The following is a 25,453-nucleotide window of genomic DNA, read 5'->3' as shown; positions in this document are numbered from 1 at the left end:
CCACATAGGAGGTTAGTGAGCAAAATAAGGGTGCATGGTATTGGGGACAAAGTACTAGATTGGATTGAAAATCGGTTGGCTGATAGGAAACAAAGGGTAGTGATAAATGGCTCCATTTCGGAATGGCAGGCAGTGACCAGTGGGGTACCGCAGGGATCCATGCTGGGACCGCAGCTTTTTACAATATATGTTAATGATATAGAAGATGGTATCAGCAATAACATTAGCAGATTTGCTGATGATACAAAGCTGGGTGGCAGGGTGAAATGTGATGAGGATGTTAGGAGACTACAGGGTGACCTGGACAAGTTAGGTGATGCATGACAGATGCAGTTTAATGTGGATAAATGTATGGTTATCCACTTTGGTGGCAAGAACAGGAAGGAAGATTACTACCTCAATGGAATCAATTTAGGTAAAGGGACAGTACAGAGAGATCTGGGTGTTCTTGTACACCAGTCAATAAAGGCAAGCATGCAGGTACAGCAGGTAGTGAAGAAGGCTAATAGCATGCTGGCCTTCATAACAAGAGGAATTGAGTATAGAAGCAAAGAGGTGCTTCTGCAGCTGTACAGGGCCCTGGTGAGACCACACCTGGAGTACTGTGTGCAGTTCTGGTCTCCAAATTTGAGGAAAGACAATCTGGCTATTGAGGGAGTGCAGCGTAAGTTCACGAGGTCAATTCCTGGAATGGCGGGATTACCTTACACAGAAAGACTGAAGCGACTGGGCTTGTATACCCTTGAGTATAGAAGACAGAGGGGATCTGATTGAGACATATAAGATTATGAAAGGATTGGACACTCTGGAGGCAGGAAACATGTTTCTGCTGATGGGTGAGTGCCGAACCAGAGGACAAAAGCTTAAAAATACGGGGTAGACCATTTAGGACAGAGATGAGGAGAAACTTCTTCACCCAGAGAGTGGTGGCTGTGTGGAATGCTCTGCCCCAGAGGGCAGTGGAGGCCCAGTCTCTGGATTCATTTAAGGAAGAGTTGGATAGAGCTCTCAAGGATAGTGGAATCAAGGGTTATGGAGATAAGGCAGGAAGAGGATACTGATTAGGAATGATCAGCCATGATCATATTGAATGGCGGTGCAGGCTCGAAGGGCAGAATGGCCTACTCCTGCACCTATTGTCTATTGAACCTCCTCTGCACCCTTTCCAAAGCATCCACATTCTTTTGGTAATGTGGCGAGCAGAACTGTACGCAGTATTCCAAATGTGGCCAAACCAAAGTCCTGTACAACTGTAACATGACCTGCCAACTCTTGTACTCAATACCCCGTTGGATGAAGGAAAGCATGCCGTATGCCTTCTTATCCACTTTAGTGACCTGCGTTGCTACCTTCAGGGAACAATGGACCTGAATACTAGATCTCTCTGTATGTCAATTTTTCCCAGGACTTGAACAGGAGTTTCCAAAATGCATCACCTCGCATTTCCCAGATTGAACTCCACTTGCCATTTCTCTGCCCATCTCTCCAATCTATCTCTATTCTGTTGCATTCTCTGAGTCCCCTTCACTATCTGCTACTCCACCAATCTTAGTGTTATCTGCAAACTTGCTAATCAGACCACCTACACCTTCTGCCAAATCATTTATATATATCACAAACAATAGTGATCCCAGCACAGATCCCTGTAGAACACCATTGGTCACAGGTCTCCATTTTGAGAAGCTCCCTTCCACTACTACTCTCTGTCTCCTGTTTCCCAGCCAGTTCTCCATCCATCTCGCTAGTACACCCTGGACCCCATGCAACTTCACTTTCTCCATCAGCCTACCATGGGGAACCTTATCAAATGCCTTACTTAAGTCCATGTATATGACATCTACAGCCCTTCCCTCATCAATCAACTTTATCACCTCCTCAAAGAACTCTATTAGGTTTGTAAGACATGACCATCCCTGCACAAAACCATGCTGCCCATTACTGATAAGCTCATTTTCTTCCAAATGGGAATAGATCCTATCTCTCAGTATCTTGTCCAACAGCTTCCCTACCACTGACATCAGGCACACTGGTCTATAATTACCTGGAGTAACCCTGCTACCCTTCTTCAACAAGTGAACATTAGCAATTCTCCAGCCCTCCAAAACATCACCCCCTGTTTAAGGATTTTGCAAAGATATCTGTTAAAGCCCCAGCTATTTCCTCTCTCGCTCAGTAACCTGGGGTAGATCCCATCCCGTCTGGGGGACTTGTCTATCTCAATGCCTTTTAGAATACCCAACACTGCCTCCCTCCTTATGCTGACGACCTAGAGTAATCAAAGATCTATCCCTAACCTCAACATCCGTCACGTCCCTCTCCTCGGTGAATACCGACGCAAAGTTCTAATTAAGAATCTCACCCATTTTCTCTTACTCCATGCATAACTTTCCTTCTATGTCCTTGAGTAGGCCAACCCTTTCTCTAGTTACACACTTGCTCCTTATATATGAAAAAACGGCTTTGGGATTTTCCTTAACTCTGTTTGCTAAAGATATCTCATGACTCCTTTTAGCCTTAATTCCCCGTTTCAGATTGGTCCTAGATTCCTGATATTCATCCAAAGCTTCTTCTGTCTTCAGTAACCTAGACCTTACGTATGTATCCTTTTTCCTCTTAGCGGATCTCACAATTTCACCCATTCATGGTTCCCTGACCTTGCCATTTCTATCCCTCATTTTCACATGAACATACCTCTCCTGAGCTTTAAACAGCCTCTCTTTAAAAGCCACCCACTTATCGAATGTGGATTTACCTTCAAACAGCTGCTCCCAATCTACATTCCCCACTTCCTGCCGAATTTTGGGACAGTTGGCCTTCCCCCAGTTTAGCACACTTCCTTTAGGACCACTCTTGGCTTTGTCCATGAGCATTCTAAAACCTATGAAATTGCGAATAAGAAGAATTATATGCCTGAACCCCCAGGTCTCTCTGGTCTACAAAATTACCTACCATTTATCGTATAAATTTTGCCCTTGTCTGGTGTACCAAAATGCAATACCTCCAAATTAAACTCCAAGGGCCACTCCTTAGCACACTGCACATCTCCTGCAAAAACTCATTCTCTTCCGACCTTTCCCCACAGCCCTGACTGGCTTAATCTTCAATCCAAAGACAGAGTGAAACAAAGGATGTTCCAGCAACAGAAGGGCTCTTTTACCCATGAACTCTAAACCAATGACTGTCTACATAAGCAACTGTGTCTAATTCCACTTCTAAATACTTTAATATGCTATTGCAGCTGATTCCACCCTCCTGCTCACTCCACATACATTCCATCCAGCTGCATCATCTCACTCTCCATACTCTTTGTTATGCCATCTCATCGAAACCAACTCCCTGTACAATTTCATATTCAACTCTTTCAAGTAAAAATTTACTTCCTCAGTTAATATTTTATGATCTTGGCTTTAAGTTTGACTTGCAGCAGAATGATCTAGTTCTAACCATTTGCTGTGGAAAAGCAGTGATCTTCTACCCTTCCTTTAATGTTTCTGGTTATTACTTTCAAGTTGTGGCCTCTCATAACCATCCCACCAATCAAAGTAATCTTTCACTATGCATCTTATGATAACTCTCAGTGACAATAGGCTCCACTGCTCTTTAATAGGGTGTGTAGGACCGTACACAATACTATAACAAGCAGGTTAACTAAGTCATTTCCAAATTCAAAATGATCTCTTGGCTCATTTATTCTTTTCATCTAGATTAATAATAAGGGAACTATCTGTGGCCTTATCTTGGAATGTATCAACTGCATCAATATTTTTAAATATTATCTCATCTATGCAGCAGACACTATCTTATCTGAGACCCCTCTGCATCTGCATGCCTTCAATTTGACCATTGAAGAAGCATCTTCTTTCCTTACTGCAGTTCCAAATTTCTTAAAGTGAACAGATTAATAATGCCACTAATGCAAGAAAGGAAAGACTGACTTAGTAAGATGCTGGCGCTCATAAGTATGCCACAGAGAGAAACTTCTCGTTCCCTCGAGCCATGGCTTCGGTTATGAAACTTCAACAGCTGTCAATTTGCTTTAATTAATTTATTCATGGCTCCCAAAACACTCAGTTCGTCAACTTCTTTAGTCTTCCAATCTAGAACAGTCAACTTAAGCCATTCACCTCACATAGGAAAATATGGTAATGTAGTGGGAATGTCACTTGACCAGTAATCTGGAGGAAAAGTGAAGACTGCAGATACTGGAGATCAGAGTCTAGATTAGAGTGCTGCTGTAAAAGCACAGCAGGTCAGGCAGCATCCGAGGAGCAGGAGAATTGACGTTTTCCTGCTCCTTGCATGCTGCCTGACCTGCTGTGCTTACCAGTACCACTCTAATCTCAACAGTAATCTGGAGGGTCACAGTAATTGCTGGGTTCAAAACGCACCTTGACAGGTGAAATTTTAATTCAATTACTAACATTTGAAAGATAAAGCTGGTCTCATTGATGATGCAGGAACTATCATCAATTTTTGTAAAAACCGATTTGGTTCACTTATACCCTTTTGGGAGGAAACATGGTGTCCTCATCTAGACTGGCCTATGAGTCACCCCAACACAGCAAGGTGGTTAACTCTTAACTGCCCTCTGAAATAGTAAACTATTCAATTCAAGGACTGGTGTTGCTAGCAATACCCAGATCCCATGAAAGGAATACATTTTAAAAAGCATGCTCCCTCCGATTTTCAAATCCTATCCCTTTAATCAATTCCAACAATTCATAGTTTTTTGATGCAATGTTTTTGGACTTCAAAGGAGCAACTTAAACCATTTAGATTTCTCCATCATGTTTGGGCATTTGTATTTAGTCAGTCTTTCCTTAAAAATAATTTCTGGAGAATGGAATTTTTTCTACTTCTGACAACTAACCTGGCAGTAACCTTCCATGATATTCTATGACCCTTCAATTTAACAGCAAATGGATAACTCAAAAAGTTAATTGTTAAGTTCCTTAATACAACCATTATGCCTGTTTTCCATTATGTATCGTCAATCTGGGGATATCATTTCACTTCAATGGAATAAAACCTATTACATTTCCACTTCTCAAGACAAGTCACGCTGGATTCAAAACATTGAATCTGTTTCTGTCTCCACAGATGCTGCCAGACCTGCAGTATTTTTCCATTTTATTATAGTATTAGGCTTTGTGTGATTTGCTCAAACCATTTGCTTCGACTCCAATAGTCTACTTTAGTACAATCCCTAGTGGACCAAGATGGGGATTCTCATTCTGGCTAGCCTCCTTCTAGACTTGAATTGTCTAGATTGTATACAGATTTGTGCTGTACGCATATCACAATGATGAGATTGGGCAGAATCAGGATGTGGCGTCTTCATCCCAAGTGGGGTGAAAATCATTCACTAATCAAGATTATCCTTCTAATAGCCTCACCTCTCTCAGTTTCAATATCAGTTGGTGCACAGCAAAGTTATTTTATATTCACTCATAGGATGACGAGGCCAGAATTAATTGCCCGTCCCTAAATGCCCTACAGAAAGTGCTGGTGATCTGTCTCATTGAACTGCTGCAGTTCTCAGGTTGTAGGGACATCCACAGTGCTGTTAAAGAGGGATCCCACAAATCGCAATGTGTTAATGGCCAAATAATCTGTTTTTCTCTAGGTTGATTGAACAATATATATTGATCTAAACACCAGGCTTGTATTTTTGAACTCCAAGCTGCTTCTTTGAATAGTGCCATGGTCTCTTTTACAGCTGAAAGTTGGGATCATGTAACAGGATACAATGAAAATTCACAACAACCATAAAGCAACCAATCTTAGTTACATTGAGCCATGAAAACAATTGGGTTTGAGTACTGAATGGAAAAAGATTAAAACCTGTTCTAAAATTGGTTTCCAGCAATATCAAAGCTTTTGAAAGGTAATTAAAATTTATTTGGCAAATTGACAATAGGGATATAAACTCAACACCAGCAAAATAACAAGGCACCAGAATGATTTTCATCCCCATAGAGAATCATTAGAATGCCTTAACTAGAAAATCTTAACACATGATATTACTGTGGCAGACACCTACCCATCAGTTAGAAGAAATCTGCTAAGGAGATAAACGGAAATCATAAACATCATAGAATCGTATTGCACAGGAAGCTGTTTAATCATTTTGGCTCTTTTGAATGCATTCCAGTTAATCCCACTCACTGGCCCTTTGCCCACATCCGTTCAATTTTATTCTGTTCAAAATATTTATCCAATTATACTTTGAAAGCAATCACTGAATCTGTACCATGCACCCTGTCTGGCAGTGGATTCCAAATCCAGTTCAGGGTTTAACGTAAGAACATACAAACTAGGAGCAGGAGATAGGTGATCTGCCCCCTCGAGCCTGCTCCGCCATTCAATAAAAACATGGCGGATCTTTTTGTGGCCTCAGTTCCACTCACCCACCCTCTCATTATAACCCTTCATTCCTTCATTGTTCAAATAAGTTATCTATCTTAGCTTTAAAAGCATTCAATGAAGAAGCCTCAATTACTTCACTGGGCAGGAAATTTCATAGATTCACAATCCTCTGGGTGAAGAGGTTCCTTCGCAATTCGTCCTAAATCTGCTCCCCCTAATTTTGAGGCTCTGCTCTCATGTGCCCTCTTGGTTATCGAACCTTCAACACCACTGGAAACACCTTCTCGTTATTTACTGCATCTAAGTCCATTGAGCGTAGATACTGTTTTCAGATTTCCTCTGACACTTCTCTGCTTGAAGGAAAACAATCTAGCTTCTCCAGTCCAATCCTTCACCTCACTGCAGGGAGTGCACTCACCTTGAACTCACAGTACCTGTGAGTCAATGAGGCTGCAGTGACTTTATTCCCATCAAAGAATAGGACCAAACCAAACTTTCAAATGTCTTAAACTGATTCAGCTCGAATCACGATATCACATTGTCACAGCACTAAAACACGTCCATCCTGCTCCCGGCACTTTACAAAGGCTGAAGGTGAGGAGTGGGACTGGCAAGTGAAGCAGTACAAAGAACAGTGGATGAACTACACCCAAGGTACAAGCGTTCCTTGGGGTGGGGTGGGCCCTGACATCAACTTCCAGGTGCAGACTGACGACACCAATAGCAAAGACTTCCAGCGCCACTGTGGGAGCAGGTGATCCATTGAAAAGAATATTGAGAAGGGGATCAGTGTGAGGAGCAAACAAAAACCCATCGGGATGAGCAATCTTTCTCAGCGCTGTTATTTCTATGATTCTATAAGACAGTTTATTACTGACAGTCAGACAGGTTGCATGACTATTGAAATGAAAAACAGGTCAGATTGTAAGTCTGGTGAAATGGATATTCTCACAGTAAAGGGCAAATCTCCGAAGATACAAGTAATAATCAACAGGACTGGCTTCTTTCCAAAAACATCAGCAAAAGTGAATGCCATTCACTTTTGTTTTCCTTTCACCCTTTTTTGCATAAAGCCTGACAGGTGTTGCCAGAGAGAAGGCAGCTTTATTTTCCTCACAATTATTAATTTGTCAATCTGCTGAAAGACTGATATTAATAAACTGGTTTATCCAGTTCAGGGCCAATTTGCAATTAAAATTTTGGTGAATTGAGTAAGCTTAAAAAAAAGCCAATAAAAACTAACAATTTGAGTCACTCAATTCTTGCAACAGTTTTGCAATCCTTGCCAAGGCTTCCTGGTGTAATAAATTCAATATGAAATGACTTTAACAAACAAAACTTGGGTCTATAAATTGGAAGTCATAAATATAAGACTGTTGGGCCATTCAGTCAACCAATTCTGCTCTATCATTCAATCATGGCTGATATGTTTCTCAATCTGATCCTCATGCCTTCTCCCATAACCCTTGATCCCCTTATTAATTAAAAACCTATCTATCAGTTAAAAATCACACAACACCAGGTTATAGTCCAACACGTTTCATTGGAAGCACACTAGCTTTTGGAGCGCCGCTCCTTCATCAGGTGGTTGTGGACTTTATCTTAAATATACTTCGTGATTTGGGCTCCACAGCTATCAGAGCAATGCATTCCACAGATACACCATCCTCTGGCTGAAGAAATTCCTCCTCATCTCAGTTCTAAAGGGTTGTCCCCTCACTCTGAGGCCGTACCTCTGGATCCTAGTCTCTCCTACTAGTGGAAGCCATCTTCATGTCCACTCTATCCAGGGCCCCCTCAGTCACAAATGATTCCAATAAGATGATGATTTACCCACAGGGCAGTGAGAATGTGGAACTAGTGAATAAATAATGGCTGGGACTGTGCCATGTACAGACTACATCCTAAAGTGGGAGAGTTTTCACAACTAAGAAATCCCACTGAATTCTCCTGCAGTCAGACAACTGATTAGGTGCCAGTGGGATTTCTGCTGGAATAAGGAGGGAGCCTGGGGGCCCTGCCAAGGCACTAGCCATAACCTAGTGGTGGTGAAGGGGACATTTCTGGGGTTTGGAGTCATGGGATGATTGGAAGGGAGATTGGGGGTAGGGGAGGGGAGAGCCAAAGCCCAAACCCTCAGACATGTACAAACTGGCACAGATCAAGGAAGACCCCACCACCTTCTAGTGAAAGGAAATCCTGTGGACACTGATTAACAGTTGGGTCTGATGACTCTTTCCTTCCACCTTGAGCTGAACTGATGGCAGACTGTGTAGGCAGAGGCCCTCGAATGGTCATTAACTGATCATTTAAAGGCTTCAATTGGTGGCAAGAGGGGAAGGTGGAGCTTGGGTCTTCCTACCGAAACTTTCACTCTGACAAAGTTCAGGAAATTAGTGAAGCTCTGGTCTATCTAACAAAGCACACTTCTCGCCTTCCAGGCCTGGAAGCTTCCACCCAAAGTAGCTGTTGTGAACACAGAATGGATACATGTAAGAAGAAGATAGATATGCACATGGGGAAGAAAAATATAGAAGTAAATGCTGATATAGTGATGTGAAAACAGGCGGAAAACTGGTGTGGAGCACAGGCCAGTTTGGCTGAATGGCCGGTTTGTTGCTATGAATTCCTGGTACATGCAGCCTCAGGTTAGAAGGTACAAATCCAATGAAGGAACCCCAAAAAACTAGAGGATTCAGCTAGCACGTCCACAAATCTTTTTTTACTTTGTTCCATATAGCATGCAGTTTATGAGTGAACAAGATTTCTGCAGTTGTAGCCAACAGACAAGGCTGTTAGTAAAATGAGCTCCACATGATCCAGTTTACACCACTGTAACACAGGATGGACTTCTACCTACCCTGCATTGGTCCAGTGAGATGCTTCCCCATAGCTGTAATTTACAAGGTCACATTTGTAATTGATCACTTCGATCATCTGGAAAACAAAAGATAAAATAGTGAGTTTTGAGAAGATTTGTAGCTCAGGTTGAGATTCTGGATGTAGGTCTGTTCGCTGAGCTGGAAGGTTCATTTCCAGACACTTCATCACCCAACTAGGTAACATCCTCAGTGGGCCTCTGGGCGAAGCACTGCTGATGATTCCTGCTTTCTATTTATATGTTTGGATTTCTTTGGTTATTACAAAGTACCGTGCAAGAACTGTAACAAACACTACATTGGACAAACAAGCAGAAAACTAGCCACAAAAACAACATGACCCTCTCTCTCTAGTATCCTGACATACAGATGAGGAAGGACACCACTTTGACTGGGACAACACATCCATTCTAGGAAAAGTTAAACAGAGACATGCACGAGAATTCCTAGAAGCATGGCATTCCAACCAGAATGCTATCAACAAACACATCAAGTTAGGCCGCATCTGTTACCCCCCCGAGAAAAAGAACAAGAAATGAAATCACCACAGGAAATGATATCACCAACCCAAAGAAATCCAAACATATAAACGGAAAGCAGGAATCATCAACTGTGCTTCACCTGGAGGCCCACTGAGGATGTTACCTAGTAGGGTGATGAAACATCTGGAAATGAACCTTCCAGCTCAGCGAGCAAACCTACATCCAGAAGATAAATTACTTGCATTTAATTGCAGCTGACAAGATTTCACTTTATGTTCTTCCATGTATTCACACATTGAAAACAGTAACCTACAGAGAGAATGAAATGTCACTTCAGTGGCGGCACTGTTGGTAGAACCTGCCTTCCAAGGAATAATCTCTTCAGCCTTCAGTGAAAGTGCACCATATGATATTACTCCATCCATAAAGAATCCAATTTGCTGCATGCTCATCATCAATAGGAGGGTGTTGATAATTGGGGAATTTAGTGATAGAAATACCACTAAACACCAAGGGGCTGTGGTCAGATTCCATCATCGGAGATGGTTATTGCTTGGCACATGTGTGCCACTTATCAGACCATGCCTGAATGTTGGCTAAGTTTTGCTGCACAAGGAAGTGGACTATGTCAATTTCTGAGGAGATGCTAATGATGCTGAATATTGCATACTGAACTTTCCCACTTCTGACCTTCTGATGGAGAGAAGGTGATTAGTGAAGCAAATGAAGATGGTTTAGCTGAGGACATTATCCTGAGGAATTTTTGCAGAGATGTCCTGGAACTCAGATGACTGACCTCCAACAACCACATACATCAACTTTTATGCATAGTCTATTCCGACCACTGGAGCAATGCTCCCTGATTCACACTGACTCCAGTTTTACTTGGACTCCACAATGCTACATTCAGGCAAGTGCTGCCTTGATATCAAGAGCAGTTCCTCTCACTATACCATAATAGAGTTAACAAGACGACAATCAGATATAAACTGATATTGATACATTTCTATAAAAGGGAAAACATTTGATTGTCAATGGAATGAGCTGTCAGAGGAAGTGATAGAGGGGTAGGGTGTAGGTTTGCTCGCTGAGCTGTAGGTTTGATATCCAGACATTTCATTACCTGGCTAGGTAACATCATCAGTGGTGACCTCCAAGTTAAACAAAGCTGTTGTCCCTTGCTTTCTATTTATATCTTTCTCCTGGATGGGGTTCCTGGGGTTTGTGATGTTGTCATTTCCTGTTCGTTTTCTGAGGGGTTGATAGATGGCATCTAGATCTATGTGTTTGTTTATGGCGTTGTGGTTGGAGTGCCAGGCCTCCAGGAATTCTCTGGCATGTCTTTGCTTAGCCTGTCCCAGTATAGATGTGTTGTCCCAGTCGAAATGGTGGTTTTTTTCATCTGTGTGTAGGGCTATAAGGGAGAGAGGGTCGTGTCTTTTTGTGGCTAGCTGGTGTGCATGTATCCTGGTGGCTAACTTTCTTCCTGTTTGTCCTACATAGTATTTGTGGCAGTCCTTGCATGGAATTTTGTAGATGATGTTCGTTTTGTCCATGGGTTGTACTGGGTCTTTTAAGTTTGTTAGTTTTTGTTTGAGAGAGTGTTGGTGGGTTTGCGTGCGACTACGATTCTGAGGGGTCTTCGTAATCTGGCTGTCATTTCTGAAACTTCTTTAATGTATGGTAAGGTGGTTAGGGTTTCTGGCTGTGTTTGGTCGGCTTGTCCCTGAGGAATCTGCGGACTGTATTTTTTGAGTATCCGTTCTTCTTGAATACGTTGTATAGGTGATTCCCCTCTGTTTTCCGAAGTTCGTCTGTGCTGCAGTTTGTGATGGCTCGTTGGAATAGTGTTCTGATATAGCTTTGTTTGTGTGTGTTGGGATGGTTGCTGGTGTAGTTAAGTATTTGGTCAGTGTTTGTCGGTTTTCTGTATACGCAGGTTTGTAGTTCTCCGTTGTCCTTTCTTTCGTCTGTGACGTCCAGGAATGCGAGTTTGTTGTCGCTTTCTTCCTCCTTGGTGAACTTTATGCCTGTGAGGGTGTTGTTGATGATGTTAAATGTCTCTTCTATCTTGTTTCGTTTTGTGATGACAAAGGTGTCATCCACGGAGCGGACCCAGATTTTTGGTTTGATGGTTGGTAGGGCTGTTTGTTCTAGTCTTTGCATTACCGCTTCTGCTATGAATCCTGATAGCGGAGATCCCATGGGTGTGCCGTTGGTTTGTTTGTAGACTATGTTGTAGATAGTGAAGTGGGTGGTGAGGCACAGGTCCACTAGCTTCATGATGTTTTCGGTGGTAATGTGATTGATGGTGGTTGGGGTATCTGTGATGGTCTTTTCTAATAGTGTGCTAAGTGTTTCCTTTGCCAGATCGATGTTGATGGAGGTGAACAGTGCTGTTACGTCGAATGAGATCATTGCTTCGTCTTCCTCTATTTTGGTGTTTTTGATGATTTTCAAGAATTCCTGGGTGGAGTGGATGGAGTGCTGTGACTCTTCTACTAGGTATTTCAGTCTTGCGCGTAGTTCTTTGGCCAGTCTGAAAGTTGGTGTTCCAAGTAGTGAGACTATAGGTCTGAGGGGGGCTCCTGGTTTATGGATTTTTGGTAGTCCGTAGAATCGTGGGGTGTTGGTCCCGTCGGGTTTCATTTTCTGGAATTCTGTCTTGTTTAATTGTCCGGAATAGTGTAATTTTCTTCGGAGATATGTCATTTTGTTTTCTAGTTGTGGGGTCGGGTCTAGCGCCACCTGTTGGTAGGTGTTGGTGTCTGCGAGTAGTGCATTGGCTTTCTCAATGTAGTCCTTCTGTTCAGGATGACTGTGAGCCGACCTTTGTCTGCAGGTAATATAACGATGTTTTTGTCTTTTTTGAGGTTTTCTAGAGCTTTCTTTTCTTGTGTGTTCAGTTTGTTTCCTTCCATCTTTCGGCTCAGAGTAAGTGCAACTGTCTGTCTAATCGTTTGCTGTGTTTCTTCCGTGAGATTGTTGTCCTTCAATGTGGTTTCTAATGCCACTAGGAAATCCTTTTGTCAGCGTCTCGGTAATTGAAATTTAATCCTTTTATTAGTACCACTTTTTCTGTGTCTGATAGGGTCCGGTCTGATAAGTTCTTTATCCATGCCCCTGTGTTATCGGTTTTGTCTTTTTTTGTGAGTTTGTCAAGTTTTTCTTCAGGTCCCGATTTTTCTTTATCTGTGTTTGTCGTTGTTTGGTGTTTATGGCACGTTCTACAGCGTCTGTCCATTCTTAATTTGTTCCTTGTTTGAATAACATTTTTTGGCGCGCAATCTCCGCTATTAGGATTCATAGCAGAAGCGGTAATGCAAAGACTAGAACAAACAGCCCTACCAACCATCAAACAAAAATCTGGGTCTGCTACATAGATGACACCTTTGTCATCACAAATCGAAACAAGATAGAAGAGACATTTAACATCATCAACAACACCCTCACAGGCATAAAGTTCACCAAGGAGGAAGAAACTGACAACAAACTCGCATTCCTGGACGTCACAGACGAAAGAAAGGACAACGGAGAACCTGCGTATACAGAAAATCGACAAACACTGACCAAATACTTGACTACACCAGCAACCATCCCAACACACACACAAACAAAGCTGTATCAGAACACTATTGCCACCACAAACTGCAGCACAGACGAACATCGGAAAACAGAGGAGAATCACCTATACAACGTATTCAAGAAGAACGGATACTCAAAAAATACAGTGCGCAGATTCCTCAAGAACAAACCACGACAAGCCGACCAAACACAGCCAGAAACCCTAACCACCTTACCATACATTAAAGAAGTTTCAGAAATGACAGCCAGACTACTAAGACCCCTCGGAATCCTAGTAGCACACAAACCCACCAACACTCTCAAACAAAAACTAACAAACTTAAAAGACCCAGTACAACCCATGGACAAAACGAACATCATCTACAAAATTCCATGCAAGGACTGCCACAAATACTATGTAGGACAAACAGGAAGAAAGTTAGCCACCAGGATACATGCACACCAGCTAGCCACAAAAAGACACGACCCTCTCTCCCTTGTAGCCCTACACACGGATGAAAAAACCCACCATTTCGACTGGGACAACACATCTATCCTGGGACAGGCTAAGCAAAGACATGCCAGAGAATTCCTAGAGGCCAGGCACTCCAACCACAACGCCATAAACAAACACGTAGATCTACATGCCATCTATCAACCCCTCAGAAAATGAATAGGAAATGACATCATCACAAATCCCAGGAACCCCATCCAGGAGAAAGATATAAATAGAAAGCAGGAGACAACAGCTTCGCTTCACTTGGAGGTCGCCACTGATGAAGTTACCTAGTCAGGTAATGAAACGTCTGGATACCAAACCTACAGCTCAGCGAGCAAACCTACACCCTAAACCTCAACCTGAGCTACAAACCTTCACAAACCTTGCAAAAAGGAAGTGATAGAGGCTGGTACAACTGCAACATTTAAAAGGCATTCTGGATGCCTATACGATTACGAAGGGCTGCGAGGGATATGGGCCAAATGCTGGTGAATGGGACTAGATTTATTTTGGATATCTGTTCGGCAGAGACAAGTTGGACCGAAGGGTCTGTTCCCCTGCTGTATATCTCTCTGACTACAAAAGCTTGAAGAAGCATGTCAAGGGGAAATATCAAGAGGTTTAGGGAGGGAGCTCAGGGCCTACCTGGCTAAAGACAAGGCTTTATATGGTGCACCAAAAAAAGTAGAGATACGAGAGACCAGAACCGAAAAGGAATAAGAATGTTTGAATCCTTGGTATGGTTGAGGAGGTTACAAAGACAGGAAGGTGATTTAGGGAATTTCCATGTTGTACATCTCTATGACTCTATGGCAAAAATCTTGAACTTGAGGTGTTGATGGAACATGAGATTATGTAAATCAGTCAATACGAGATACTAGACCAATGGCACTTGGTGAGAGATAGGATTTAGGCAGCAGGATTCTGCTAAGCTCAAGACTGTGGGAAGTGGAAGATAGGAGGTTACTCAGGATAGTTTTGGAGAAAAAAGTCAAACTGGGAACATTAATTATGTAGTGTAGTGCAGCTAGGACATAAGAAATCAGCTCTAATTGGAGTAGCCCACAGGGAATGAAACACTGGATTGGAAAGTGATTAATTTTAGTTCAGCACAGAGATTGTAAATCTTTGATCATCTAGAGGGAGAGACAAACAATGGATGAAACATCTGCTTCAGTCCCTTACAAAACTACATTCTACACATTGTTCTCAACAAACTGCACAGCTTCCAGGACAACACCATCCAACCTTGTCACGGTAGACACTGCAAGACGCGTTAGAGTGTCGACACGGATACCACCATTACATGTGGGGAGACCTCCCACCATGTATGTAGCAGGTACTCATGTGACTCGGCCAACATTGTCTATCTCATACGCTGCAGGCAAGGATGCCCTGAGCATGGACATTGGCGAGACCGAACAGAGGCTGCGACATCGGATGAAAGGACACCGTTCAACAATCAGTAAGCAGGAGTGTTGTGCCAGGGAGCACTTCAGCTGTCCGGGGCATTCGACCTCAGACCTTTGGGTGACCATCCTCCAAGGTTGATTTTGGGACTGGCGACAGTGTAAAATGGCCGAGCAGAGGCTGACAGCCAAGTTCGGTACCCATGGTGATGGCCTCAACCTTGGGTTCATGTCACACTACAGGTGATGCCACTGCACTCTATACACATATACACACACACACATACACACACACACACACACACACTCCCCTACAGATCGATACACTCATGCAGATCCTCTCTTATACACAAGCTCTCTCTCACACGCTCATACATACACTCCCACACTCTCATGCATCCTCTCACAGACTTATACCCTTTCACACTCAGACACAAACACACACTCTCTCTCACAGAGACTCACACATCTGCCCCCCACACACACATTTAAATTTGTGGGGTGAATTTTTACTTACAGAATTACATTTTATTTTGCTCAAAAACTGCACAAATCCATTAAGATTCTACAAATCCCTTTTTTAGAAATGGACTCATTCTGAACATTGAGGCACAGACAGCCTCACACAGGGCACCTCACACCTTCAATGCATTGTCTCGGCCGACATGGCACCCATTGTTAAAGTTCACTTGAGAATGTAACTTTAAAAAAGTTCTGGGATTTATATATGAAAGAACTGAAACCATCATGGTCATTCTAAAAAATGAGACACTTAACAAACAATCCAAGTCTTTTTCAATATATAATTTCAGTTACATCACACTGTAAACTTTTGCAATAATGTTTTGTCTTACAATCTTATACTCCACATCTACTGATGAAGGAGCAGGTCTCTGAAAGCTAGTGCTTCCAAATAAACCTGTTGGACTCTAACCGGGTGTTGTGTGATATTTAACTTTGTACATTCTACACAGGTGACCTGAGTACACTGTCATGTAACTGGGCCATAGTTTTTTGCTATAATAATAAACTAAAGTCAATGAAAAGAATACTACTTACTGCCCGGATTAAGCTGGTCCCTGTTTCCATAGTGTTTAATCTGGAATCGGCCACCTTTATGGCCAATATCTGGGCACCAGGAGCCACACCATTCCTTTCCTGTTCTCCTGGGAAGTATCCAGCAGCAATTGCAGCTACATGCGTTCCGTGGGACCCTGCGTATATAAAAAGGTAACCCTTTTCATAGAATGATACAGCAGAGAAGGAGGCTATTCAGCCCAGCTGCCCACTACTAGCTCTTTGAAAGAGCTACCCAATCTGTGCAACTTTCCTATAGCCCTGGATTCTTTCTTCTATTTCCTTCAATTGTCTGGCAAATTTCTTTCTGAAAATTACTACTGTTTCCTTCTTTTTAGACAGTAGAGTGTAACTCACAACAACTTGCTATGTTAAAAATAAACCTTTATTTAGAACAGAGAACATTGCAGCACAGTATCTGGTAATTCTAAAACTTTACTCAGGATCAAAGTAGAAGACAGAGGGTGGTGGTGGAGGGTTGTTTTTCAGACTGGAGGCCTGTGACCAGTGGAGTGCCACAAGGATCGGTGCTGGGCCCTTTACTTTTTGTCATTTACATAAATGATTTGGATGCGAGCATAAGAGGTACAGTTAGTAAGTTTGCAGATGACACCAAAATTGGAGGTGTAGTGGACAGCGAAGAGGGTTACCTCAGATTACAACAGGATCTGGACCAGATGGGCCAATGGGCTGAGAAGTGGCAGATGGAGTTTAATTCAGGTAAATGCGAGGTGCTGCATTTTGGGAAAGCAAATCTTAGCAGGACTTATACACTTAATGGTAAGGTCCTAGGGAGTGTTGCTGAACAAAGAGACCTTGGAGTGCAGGTTCATAGCTCCTTGAAAGTGGAGTCGCAGGTAGATAGGATAGTGAAGGCGGCATTTGGTATGCTTTCCTTTATTGGTCAGAGTATTGAGTACAGGAGTTGGGAGGTCATGTTGCGGCTGTACAGGACATTGGTTAGGCCACTGTTGGAATATTGCGTGCAATTCTGGTCTCCTTCCTATTGGAAAGATGTTGTGAAACTTGAAAGGGTTCAGAAAAGATTTACAAGGATGTTGCCAGTGTCGGAGGATCTGAGCTACAGGGAGAGGCTGAACAGGCTGGGGCTGTTTTCCCTGGAGCGTCGGAGGCCGAGGGTTGACCTTATAGAGGTTTACAAAATTATGAGGGGCATGGATAGGGTAAATAGGCAAAGTCTTTTCCGTGGGGTCAGGGAGTCCAGAACGAGAGGGCATAGATTTAGGGAGAGAGGGGAAAGATATAAAAGAGACCTATGGGGCAACTTTTTCACAGAGGGTGGTACATGTATGGAATGAGCTGCCAGAGGATGTGGTGGAGGCTGGTACAATTGCAACATTTAAGAGGCATTTGGATGGGTATATGAATAGGATGGGTTTGGAGGGATATGGGCCGGGTGCTGGCAGGTGGGACTAGATTGTATTGGGATATCTGGTTGGCATGGATGGGTTGGACCGAAGGGTCTGTTTCCATGCTGTACATCTCTATGACTCTATATTTGTAACTTATCTTGCTCTTCTTCTGAAAATTAGACAATAAGCATTTACCGCCCAGTCCAACACTTACCTGCATTAGTGACGATGCAGAGAGTGTTCCCATCATCATAGACATTGATGGAGTAATTCAGCATTTCAGATTTTCCGATCTGTGCATACTCATGTCCTTCTCTATAGTTCCTGAGCACACTGCAGCTGCTCAGATCTCCACATTCACTGGTGTCAACACAGGCTCTACAAAGACAGCAGGAAGAGTGGTGTGTAAATCTTAAAGGTCAAGCACATGATACCACATCTTATATAACTGCAGTGTTTTTGTTGGTAACTATGCTATAGCCCTGGTGTTACTGGTGATCGCAGCTGGAATGCAGAGCCTGGACTCTGAATATACAGCACAAACGCAGATCCACTGTGCCTGTGCCAGCTCTTTGAAAGAAAAATGTAATGACTGATCTGTTGCTGGGAAAATGTTATCAATTCTATTGGAAATGATGTAATAGCAAAGCACTTAGAAATAAATAATAATATCAAGCAGAGTAATCATGGCTTCATGATGGGAAAATCATGCCCGACCAATGTACTACAGTTTTTTAAGGAGGTAACAGAGATGAAGTCATATATTTGAATTTCGAAAAGGCATTTGATAAGGGACTCCTCAATAAGATTAAAGCCTGTGGTATTTTGGGTAGTATATTAGCATGGATAGAGGATTGGTAAAGTAATAAAAGACAGTTGAATTACGAAGCGCAGTTTCAGGATAGCAACCTGTAACTAATGGAGTGCCACAGGGATCAGCGCTAATACCACAATTATTTGCAAAACATATCAATGACTTGATTGATAGGAGCAAATGCACTTTCGCCAAGTCTGCAGGTCACACAAAAATAGAAAGCAGGGAAAATGGTGATAATGACACAAAAGGTCTACAGGTGGATACAGATAGTTTGAACAAGTGGACAAAAACTTGGAAGATGGAATACAATGTGGGAAAATGTAAGGTTAACTCTTTGGCAGGATGCAGAGGAGTTGAATAATGTATAAATGGAGAAAAGATTCAAAAAAATTGCTGGGCAAAGGAAGTTGGAAGCCCTCGTGCATAACCTTCAAAAAGCTAGCATCCAAATCAGCTTGTATTCATTAGAGTTAAGAAGAATGAGAGGTGGTCTTTTTGAAACATACAAGATTCTAAGGGGAATTGATCGGGTAAATACAGAAATGTTGCCTTGGATCAGAGGGCATAAGCTCAGATAAAAGATCACTCAATTAGGAAGAAGGTTTGTTTTTCAGAGGTTGTGAATCTATGGAATTCTTTAACACAGAGGGCTGTTAAGTTAAATTCACCTTTTCACATCCTCAATTCTACACAAAATGATACATTTTATATCTGTCCCTCTCCTTTGCATCATCAGCAACCCCTTTGTCTTTGCCCCTGATAACCCTCAATCTATTCTTCCTGTCTTTAGCATAAAATTCACCATTTTAACAACTCCTTTCAGTTCTGAAGTCAGATTGGACGTGAAACATTATTGTGTTTCTCTCTCCACTGATGCTGTCAGACCTAAGACCATAAGTAATAGGAACAGGAGTAAGCCATTCGGCCCCTCAAGCCGACCCGACCATTTAGTAAGATCGTGACTGATTCAACATTCCTTATGTCCACTTTTCTGCATTTTCCCTGTAATCCAAATCAAGAATCTCTCAATCTCAGCCAAGATAGACAGTCATTTAAATATGAAGGGCATCAAGGGTTATAGAAAAAAGTCAAAGTGGAGTTGAGGATGATCGCATTGAATGGTACTGCAGACTCAATAAGCTGAGTGACCTGTTTCTGTTCATGTATCTTATGCTCTACTTGTGTTCCAAATTTCATACCGTTCATCATTCCCATGATAATGTTTAATTCCATTACCTAACAAGAATCTACAATCTTTGCCTTAAAAGTATTTAATGACCTCCCCTCCAACGCTTTCTGAGGTAGAGCGCTCCAAAGTCACACAAGCCAGAGAAAAACACTCCCTTCATGTCTGTCCTAAAAGGATAATTCTGAACCACATGTAAAAATATATAAGGATACAAATGATTAAGTATGCAGGTGGGACTAGTTTAGTTCGGGATTATGGTTGACATAGACTTGTTGGACTGAAGGATCTGTTTCCGTACTGTATGACTCTATGGAGCAGAGGAAAGATTTAATAAGCAGGCACAAAATTTCACTCAGTTCCTTCTCCTCTTCAGAACTGCAGCAAGATTATTGCAATGATACTTCCAAACACATTTCTGTACTTGGTTGCAATCATCGTCAGATGCATGGTGCAACTGGCTGTCATTGTGTAGTTTACAGGTAAAGTAAGAATTCATCCTTTCATGTCATTGCTTGATAAAGTACCTGATCAAACATTTTTCATTATGATGCAGATTCAATTTTTTTTAAATGACAATTGATCTTAGGTGTTTGAAAATCTATCAGAAATTATCTCATGTAAACTTTGTTGTCCATTATACCCAAGGCTAAAAGATTGACACTAAATTTACCTCCAAGTCTCTCCATCATGCCAAACCAAGCAATCATAGACAGGCCCAAGGTCAGAATATTTCTTCTCCAATAGATCCAACTGATCAACTTGGCACTGAAGATCTTCCAAGACCAATTTCTCTTCCTGTGGGAAAGTTCGATTGAAAGAAAACAATGTTAACACAAAGGAGTGAAGAACGTTCCTCCCCCCCCCCCCATCCACTGCGGAATGAGATCAGGAATTTCAGTGAGTGTGAAGATTGGAAAAGCTGGTATTGTTCTCCATGAACGAGAGGTGGTTAGGATGAGACAGTAATAAGATGCTCAGAATTATGAAACATTTTGGAACAATAAGTGAGGTGGGACTGTCTTGTCAGAGGTAGATGGGTCAGTACCTGGAAGACACAAATTTAAGATTCAAGTAGTTGGCAAAGGAACCAGAAGGAAAATGGGGATATTTTACTCGATTACAAGTTGGTTTGACTTCGACTGTTTTGCCTGAAACCTGGAGATATATTCAATATCAATTTAACAAAAAACTGTATAAACAGTGTAAAAAAAAACTACAGGACAAACTGGATAGCTGCTGCCAAACTAGGACACTGGCACTCTGGGCTGAACAGCTTATTTCATGCTGTTAGATTCTATAGTCTGCTACAATTACATCCGCTGCTACAGAATAGACAAGGCAAGAGTATATTCTTCATTCATTAATTATAATCTTGCTGTCTATTCTGGTGCTACAGTGAGCACAAGTCTGGTTTCCTTGGGACTTATATTTGGAATTTGCATGCGTCAGCTAGCAATGCCAAATTTCATTTTGGAGAAGCTTCAGTACCTGGTTAGGGGAATCTAGAGTGAACATTTCCTGTCACCAACCCTGAAGTATTCCAAGCTGGAGCAGATCACAGAAGCAACATCCAGTTATGAAGTTTTTGTCATTGTGTTAGAGGACAAACTGTATTGACAAAGTGAGGAGTCACATAGGCCTAATCCTTTACCAGATTGAAGAATAATTAGCACTTTAAATGGTAAAGGTGAACTGGTGTAAAATCTGTAATAGAAAAGTCACCATTGTCCCAGACAACCCACAGGGCTGCACTCTCATTAGAGTCATAAAGACCAACAGGACAAAGACACGCCCATCAGCCTGAACTGGTCCATGCCAACCAAAATGTCCATCCACGCTAATCCCATTTCCCTGTATTTGGCCCATATCCTTCTAATCCTTTCCTAACCATGTCCAAATGCCTTTTATATGTTGTTAATGTACTCGCCTCAACCATTTCTCTTGGCAGCTCACTCCATATGCAGATCACCCTCTTTGTAAAAACGTTGCCCTCAGGTTCCCTTTTATTCCTTTCCCTCTAACCTGAAACTGATACCCTCCAGTCCTTGATTTCCCAACACTGGGGGAAAAAAGACTGAGTGCATTCACCGTATCTATGCCTCTAAAACCTCATATACCTCTGTAGAGGACCCCTCTGTCTCCTCTGCTCTAAAGAAAATAGTCCTAGATTATCTAACCTCTCCGAGGAGAAAGTGAGGTCTGCAGATGCTGGAGATCAGAGCTGAAAATGCGTTGCTGGAACAGCGCAGGTCAGGCAGCATCCAGAGAACAGGAGAATTGACGTTTCGGGCATAAGCCCTTCTTCAGGAAGCCATTCCTGAAGAAGGGCTTATGCCCGAAACGTCGATTCTCCTGTTCCCTGGATGCTGCCTGACCTATCTAACCTCTCCCTCTAACTCAAACCATTGTGTCCTGGCAACGTCCTTGTAAAGTTCTTCTTCACGCTTTCCTGTTTAATAACACCCTTCCTATAACAAGCTGACTAAAACTGAACATTCCAAGTGCGGCAACACCAATGTCCTGTATAACTGCAATATAGCTTCCCAACTTCTATACTCAATGTGTCAAAAGCCTTCTTCACTGCCCTGTCTACCTGGAACTCCACTTTCAGAGAACCGTGCACCTGAACTCCAAGGTCCCTCTGTTCCACTATGCTCCTTAAGATCCGACCATTCACCATGAAACTCCTACCTTGATTTGACTTTCCAAAATGCAAGATCTCACTCATATCTAAATTAAACTCTATTTACCGTTTCCTCAGCCCACTTCCCCAGCTGATTAAGGTTCTGCTGCAATTTCTGATAACCTTCCACACTGTCCACGATACCACCTATTTTAGTGTCATCTGCAAACTTACTAATCATGCCTTGTACATTCTCATCTAAATCATTGATACAGATAACAAACAGCAACGGACCCAGCACCGACCCCCGAGGCACTCCACTAATCACAGGCCTCCAATCCAACAATCATCCTTCCACTATTACCCTCTGCTTCCTACCATCAAGCCAATTGTGTATCCAATTTGCCAGCTCCCCTGGATTCCATGCGGTCTAACCTTGCAGAGCAGCCTATCATGTGGAAACTTATGAAAGTCTTTACTGAAATCCATATAGACTACATCTACTGCCCTGCCCTCATCAACCTTCCAGGTCACTTCATCAAAAAAGCTCTAACAAATTTTCATGGCATGATCTCCCATTCACAAAACCATGCTGAATACTCCTGCTCAAACCCAGTCTTTCCTAATGCATGTATATCTTATCCCTCAGAATCTTTTCAAGTAATTTACCTACCACAGATGTTAAGCTTACTGGTCTATAGCTCCCAGGTTTTTCTTTGCAGCTCTTCTTGAATCAGGGCACAACATTCGCTATCCCTGAGCAAATGAGCTTCACCTGAAATATCACCATCCCTCAGGCAAGAGGTGAGGCGGAGCTGACGAAACCTTCATGGTGACCTCAGCCAGAGGGGGAATTGAACCCATGCAGTTGTTGTCACTCTGCATCACAAATCAGTCATCCAGCCCACGCCCACGCCCACCGCCCCGCCCCCCCAAGCATGTCGATGACATAAAGAAATGAGAATTGCACGTGACTTAGAATGAAGGGAGTTAAAATGTTGTTTCGATATATTTGCCCTCATGAAAAGGGAGCTCAGACATCGGAAAGAAGTCACAGAGTCAGAACGTTACAGTCGAAGAATGTGGTGCTGGAAAAGCACAGCTGTACAGACAGCTTCCGAGGAGAAAGAAAGCCAATGTTTCAGGCATAAGCTCTTTATCAGGAATGTTGAGATCAGTGGTTTGGGGGGGGGGGGGGAATTAGTACACCTGATCAGGCTGTGGGGATTATCTACTTTTATGCATTTCTTGCATCACCTTCCACTCCCACCCCTCTATTTAGCTCTCAGCCCTCTTCCCCCTGCACATTCCTAATGAAAGGCTTATGCCTGAAACGTTGACTCTCTTGCTCCTCGGATGCTACCTGACCTGCTGTGCTTTTCCAATGCCACACTTTTCGACTCTGATTCTCCAGCATCTGCAGTCCTCATTGTCTCCTAGTGAGTCAGAATATTGTCAAGTCTGGAGACATAGCCACATAACCTTGGCTGACAATCCAGTTTAAAAAAGGGGTTCATGTAAAAATACAAAAAAAAAGTTAAAACAAAATAGTCGCAATAAACTGTAGAAGCAGAACCTTAGGGTGGGTTGGATTCAACCTCAAAACATTTTGGAAATTATATAAAACCTTTTCTCAATGTTTTTACCCATTGACCAAGCTGGTAATTATGTACTGAATGAAGTGCCACATTCAGCTCTGCTTAATGACTAAATGATTTTTGAAGTGCAATTTAATTCTATCTTTATATCTGTAAATCAGTCCTGAGCACACACGATTCTGGGATGGATCAGACATTAAGTTGATGGCGCAATAGAAATACACCAGTTCCAGAGATAAACGCTCATCCTACGCAAGGCTCTACAAGCAGCTTGTATCAGCACCTGTACAAGAGATGAAGCCAACAGTTTGAGTAAGACTAAAACCAAATCTCGTTGCTATATCAAATCCAAGCACTGCCAGTTCATAGACTGGCATTTGTAACAAAACATATGTTTGCGCATGCGTGCTAACTGCAAAGTTTACATTCAGGCAAAGTAAGCCAAATGCAATGCCTGTTTTAGTTTCACCCACAGTTCAGAAACTCCTCTGCATACATGAACAGAGATTCTGAGCTCGTCATGCAAAAGAGAACAACTGTTTAAATGTTGCTAATTTCACCAGGTGACATGTCTGATATCACTCTTGAAAATGGTATCGATTAAATGTGTAAGGAGTCAATGCAGGGAGCAACATGCTGAAAGAAACAGCATTTGTCTTTGAAATTTTTGGCACATTAAACACTCTTGATGATTCTGCTATGCAACATGTCTGCAATTTGTGCATATAAATAACACAGACTGACTCCAAGCTGCGTTCTCTCCTCAATACACTGCAATAATGCCAGCGTATATTTTATATGGGGGCAGGCAGGATCCTCACAAAAGCCAGATGACAATAGGAAATAAAAGGTACTTAATTACCCCCAGCTGAACTATCATTCCCAGTAATATCTCCACACTGCTTCACGACTCAACCCAAAAAAGGGTATTGGGAAAGTAAAGACATTTTCTTTCTTTACACCTACTTACGGTGTGAAATATTTAACAACGCAACCAAACCGGAAAAAACTCGCTCCACATCTGGGACCAGAGAACCCTACAGAACAGAAGGACAACTTTCAGTGTCCCACCTCCTTGAAAGGGCTATCTGATCAGTACATGGGAACACAGGAACCAGGAGCAGGACTAGGCAATTCAACACTTGGAGCCCACTCTGCTAATTAACATGATCATAGCTGATCTTATCCTGGTCTCAATTTCACTCTCCTGCCTACTCCCCATAGCCTTTCATCTTACTTTTCATCAGAAACATATCTATTCCATTCTTCAACTTGTTGATTGTTTCTGCCTCCACTGCACTGTGGAGCAGTTAGTTCCACAGATTCACAACCCTCTGAGAAATAGTTTCTTGTCATCTCAGTTTTCAAAATACCTCCACTCACTCTGTATCTATGACCTCTAGTTTAAGACTGTATAACAATGAAGAACATCCGTTCAATGTCCACCTTATCAATCCCCTTTAGTATTTTGTATGCATCAGATACCCTCCCTCCACCCCACCATTCGTCTTAACGCCAGTGAGTACAAGCCCAAGCTATTCAACTGCTCCTTGTTCGAATCCCTTTCAGCCCTG

General features: G+C 42.3%; 1 protein-coding gene across 1 annotated transcript in view; it reads right to left on the bottom strand.

The window, feature by feature from the left end:
• LOC122557441 (tripeptidyl-peptidase 2-like) overlaps positions 1-25,453 on the bottom strand; it is a 132,157-nt gene that overhangs the window by 86,180 nt on the left and 20,524 nt on the right. Inside the window, exons 5-8 of the mRNA XM_087991847.1 lie at positions 20,329-20,453; positions 17,867-18,030; positions 16,262-16,416; positions 9,230-9,306 (exon numbers count right to left, since the gene is read on the bottom strand). Coding sequence (XP_087847973.1) covers positions 9,230-9,306; positions 16,262-16,416; positions 17,867-18,030; positions 20,329-20,453 — 521 coding nt within the window. The remainder of the gene's footprint in view (positions 1-9,229; positions 9,307-16,261; positions 16,417-17,866; positions 18,031-20,328; positions 20,454-25,453) is intronic.

Source organism: Chiloscyllium plagiosum, unplaced genomic scaffold, assembly GCF_037043375.1.
Source record: "Chiloscyllium plagiosum isolate Xiang-an unplaced genomic scaffold, Cpla_swu_hap1 HiC_scaffold_11, whole genome shotgun sequence".
Lineage (NCBI taxonomy): Eukaryota > Metazoa > Chordata > Chondrichthyes > Orectolobiformes > Hemiscylliidae > Chiloscyllium > Chiloscyllium plagiosum.
Note: the sequence above shows the minus strand (reverse complement) of the source record. Positions and strands in the feature narration are given on the sequence as shown.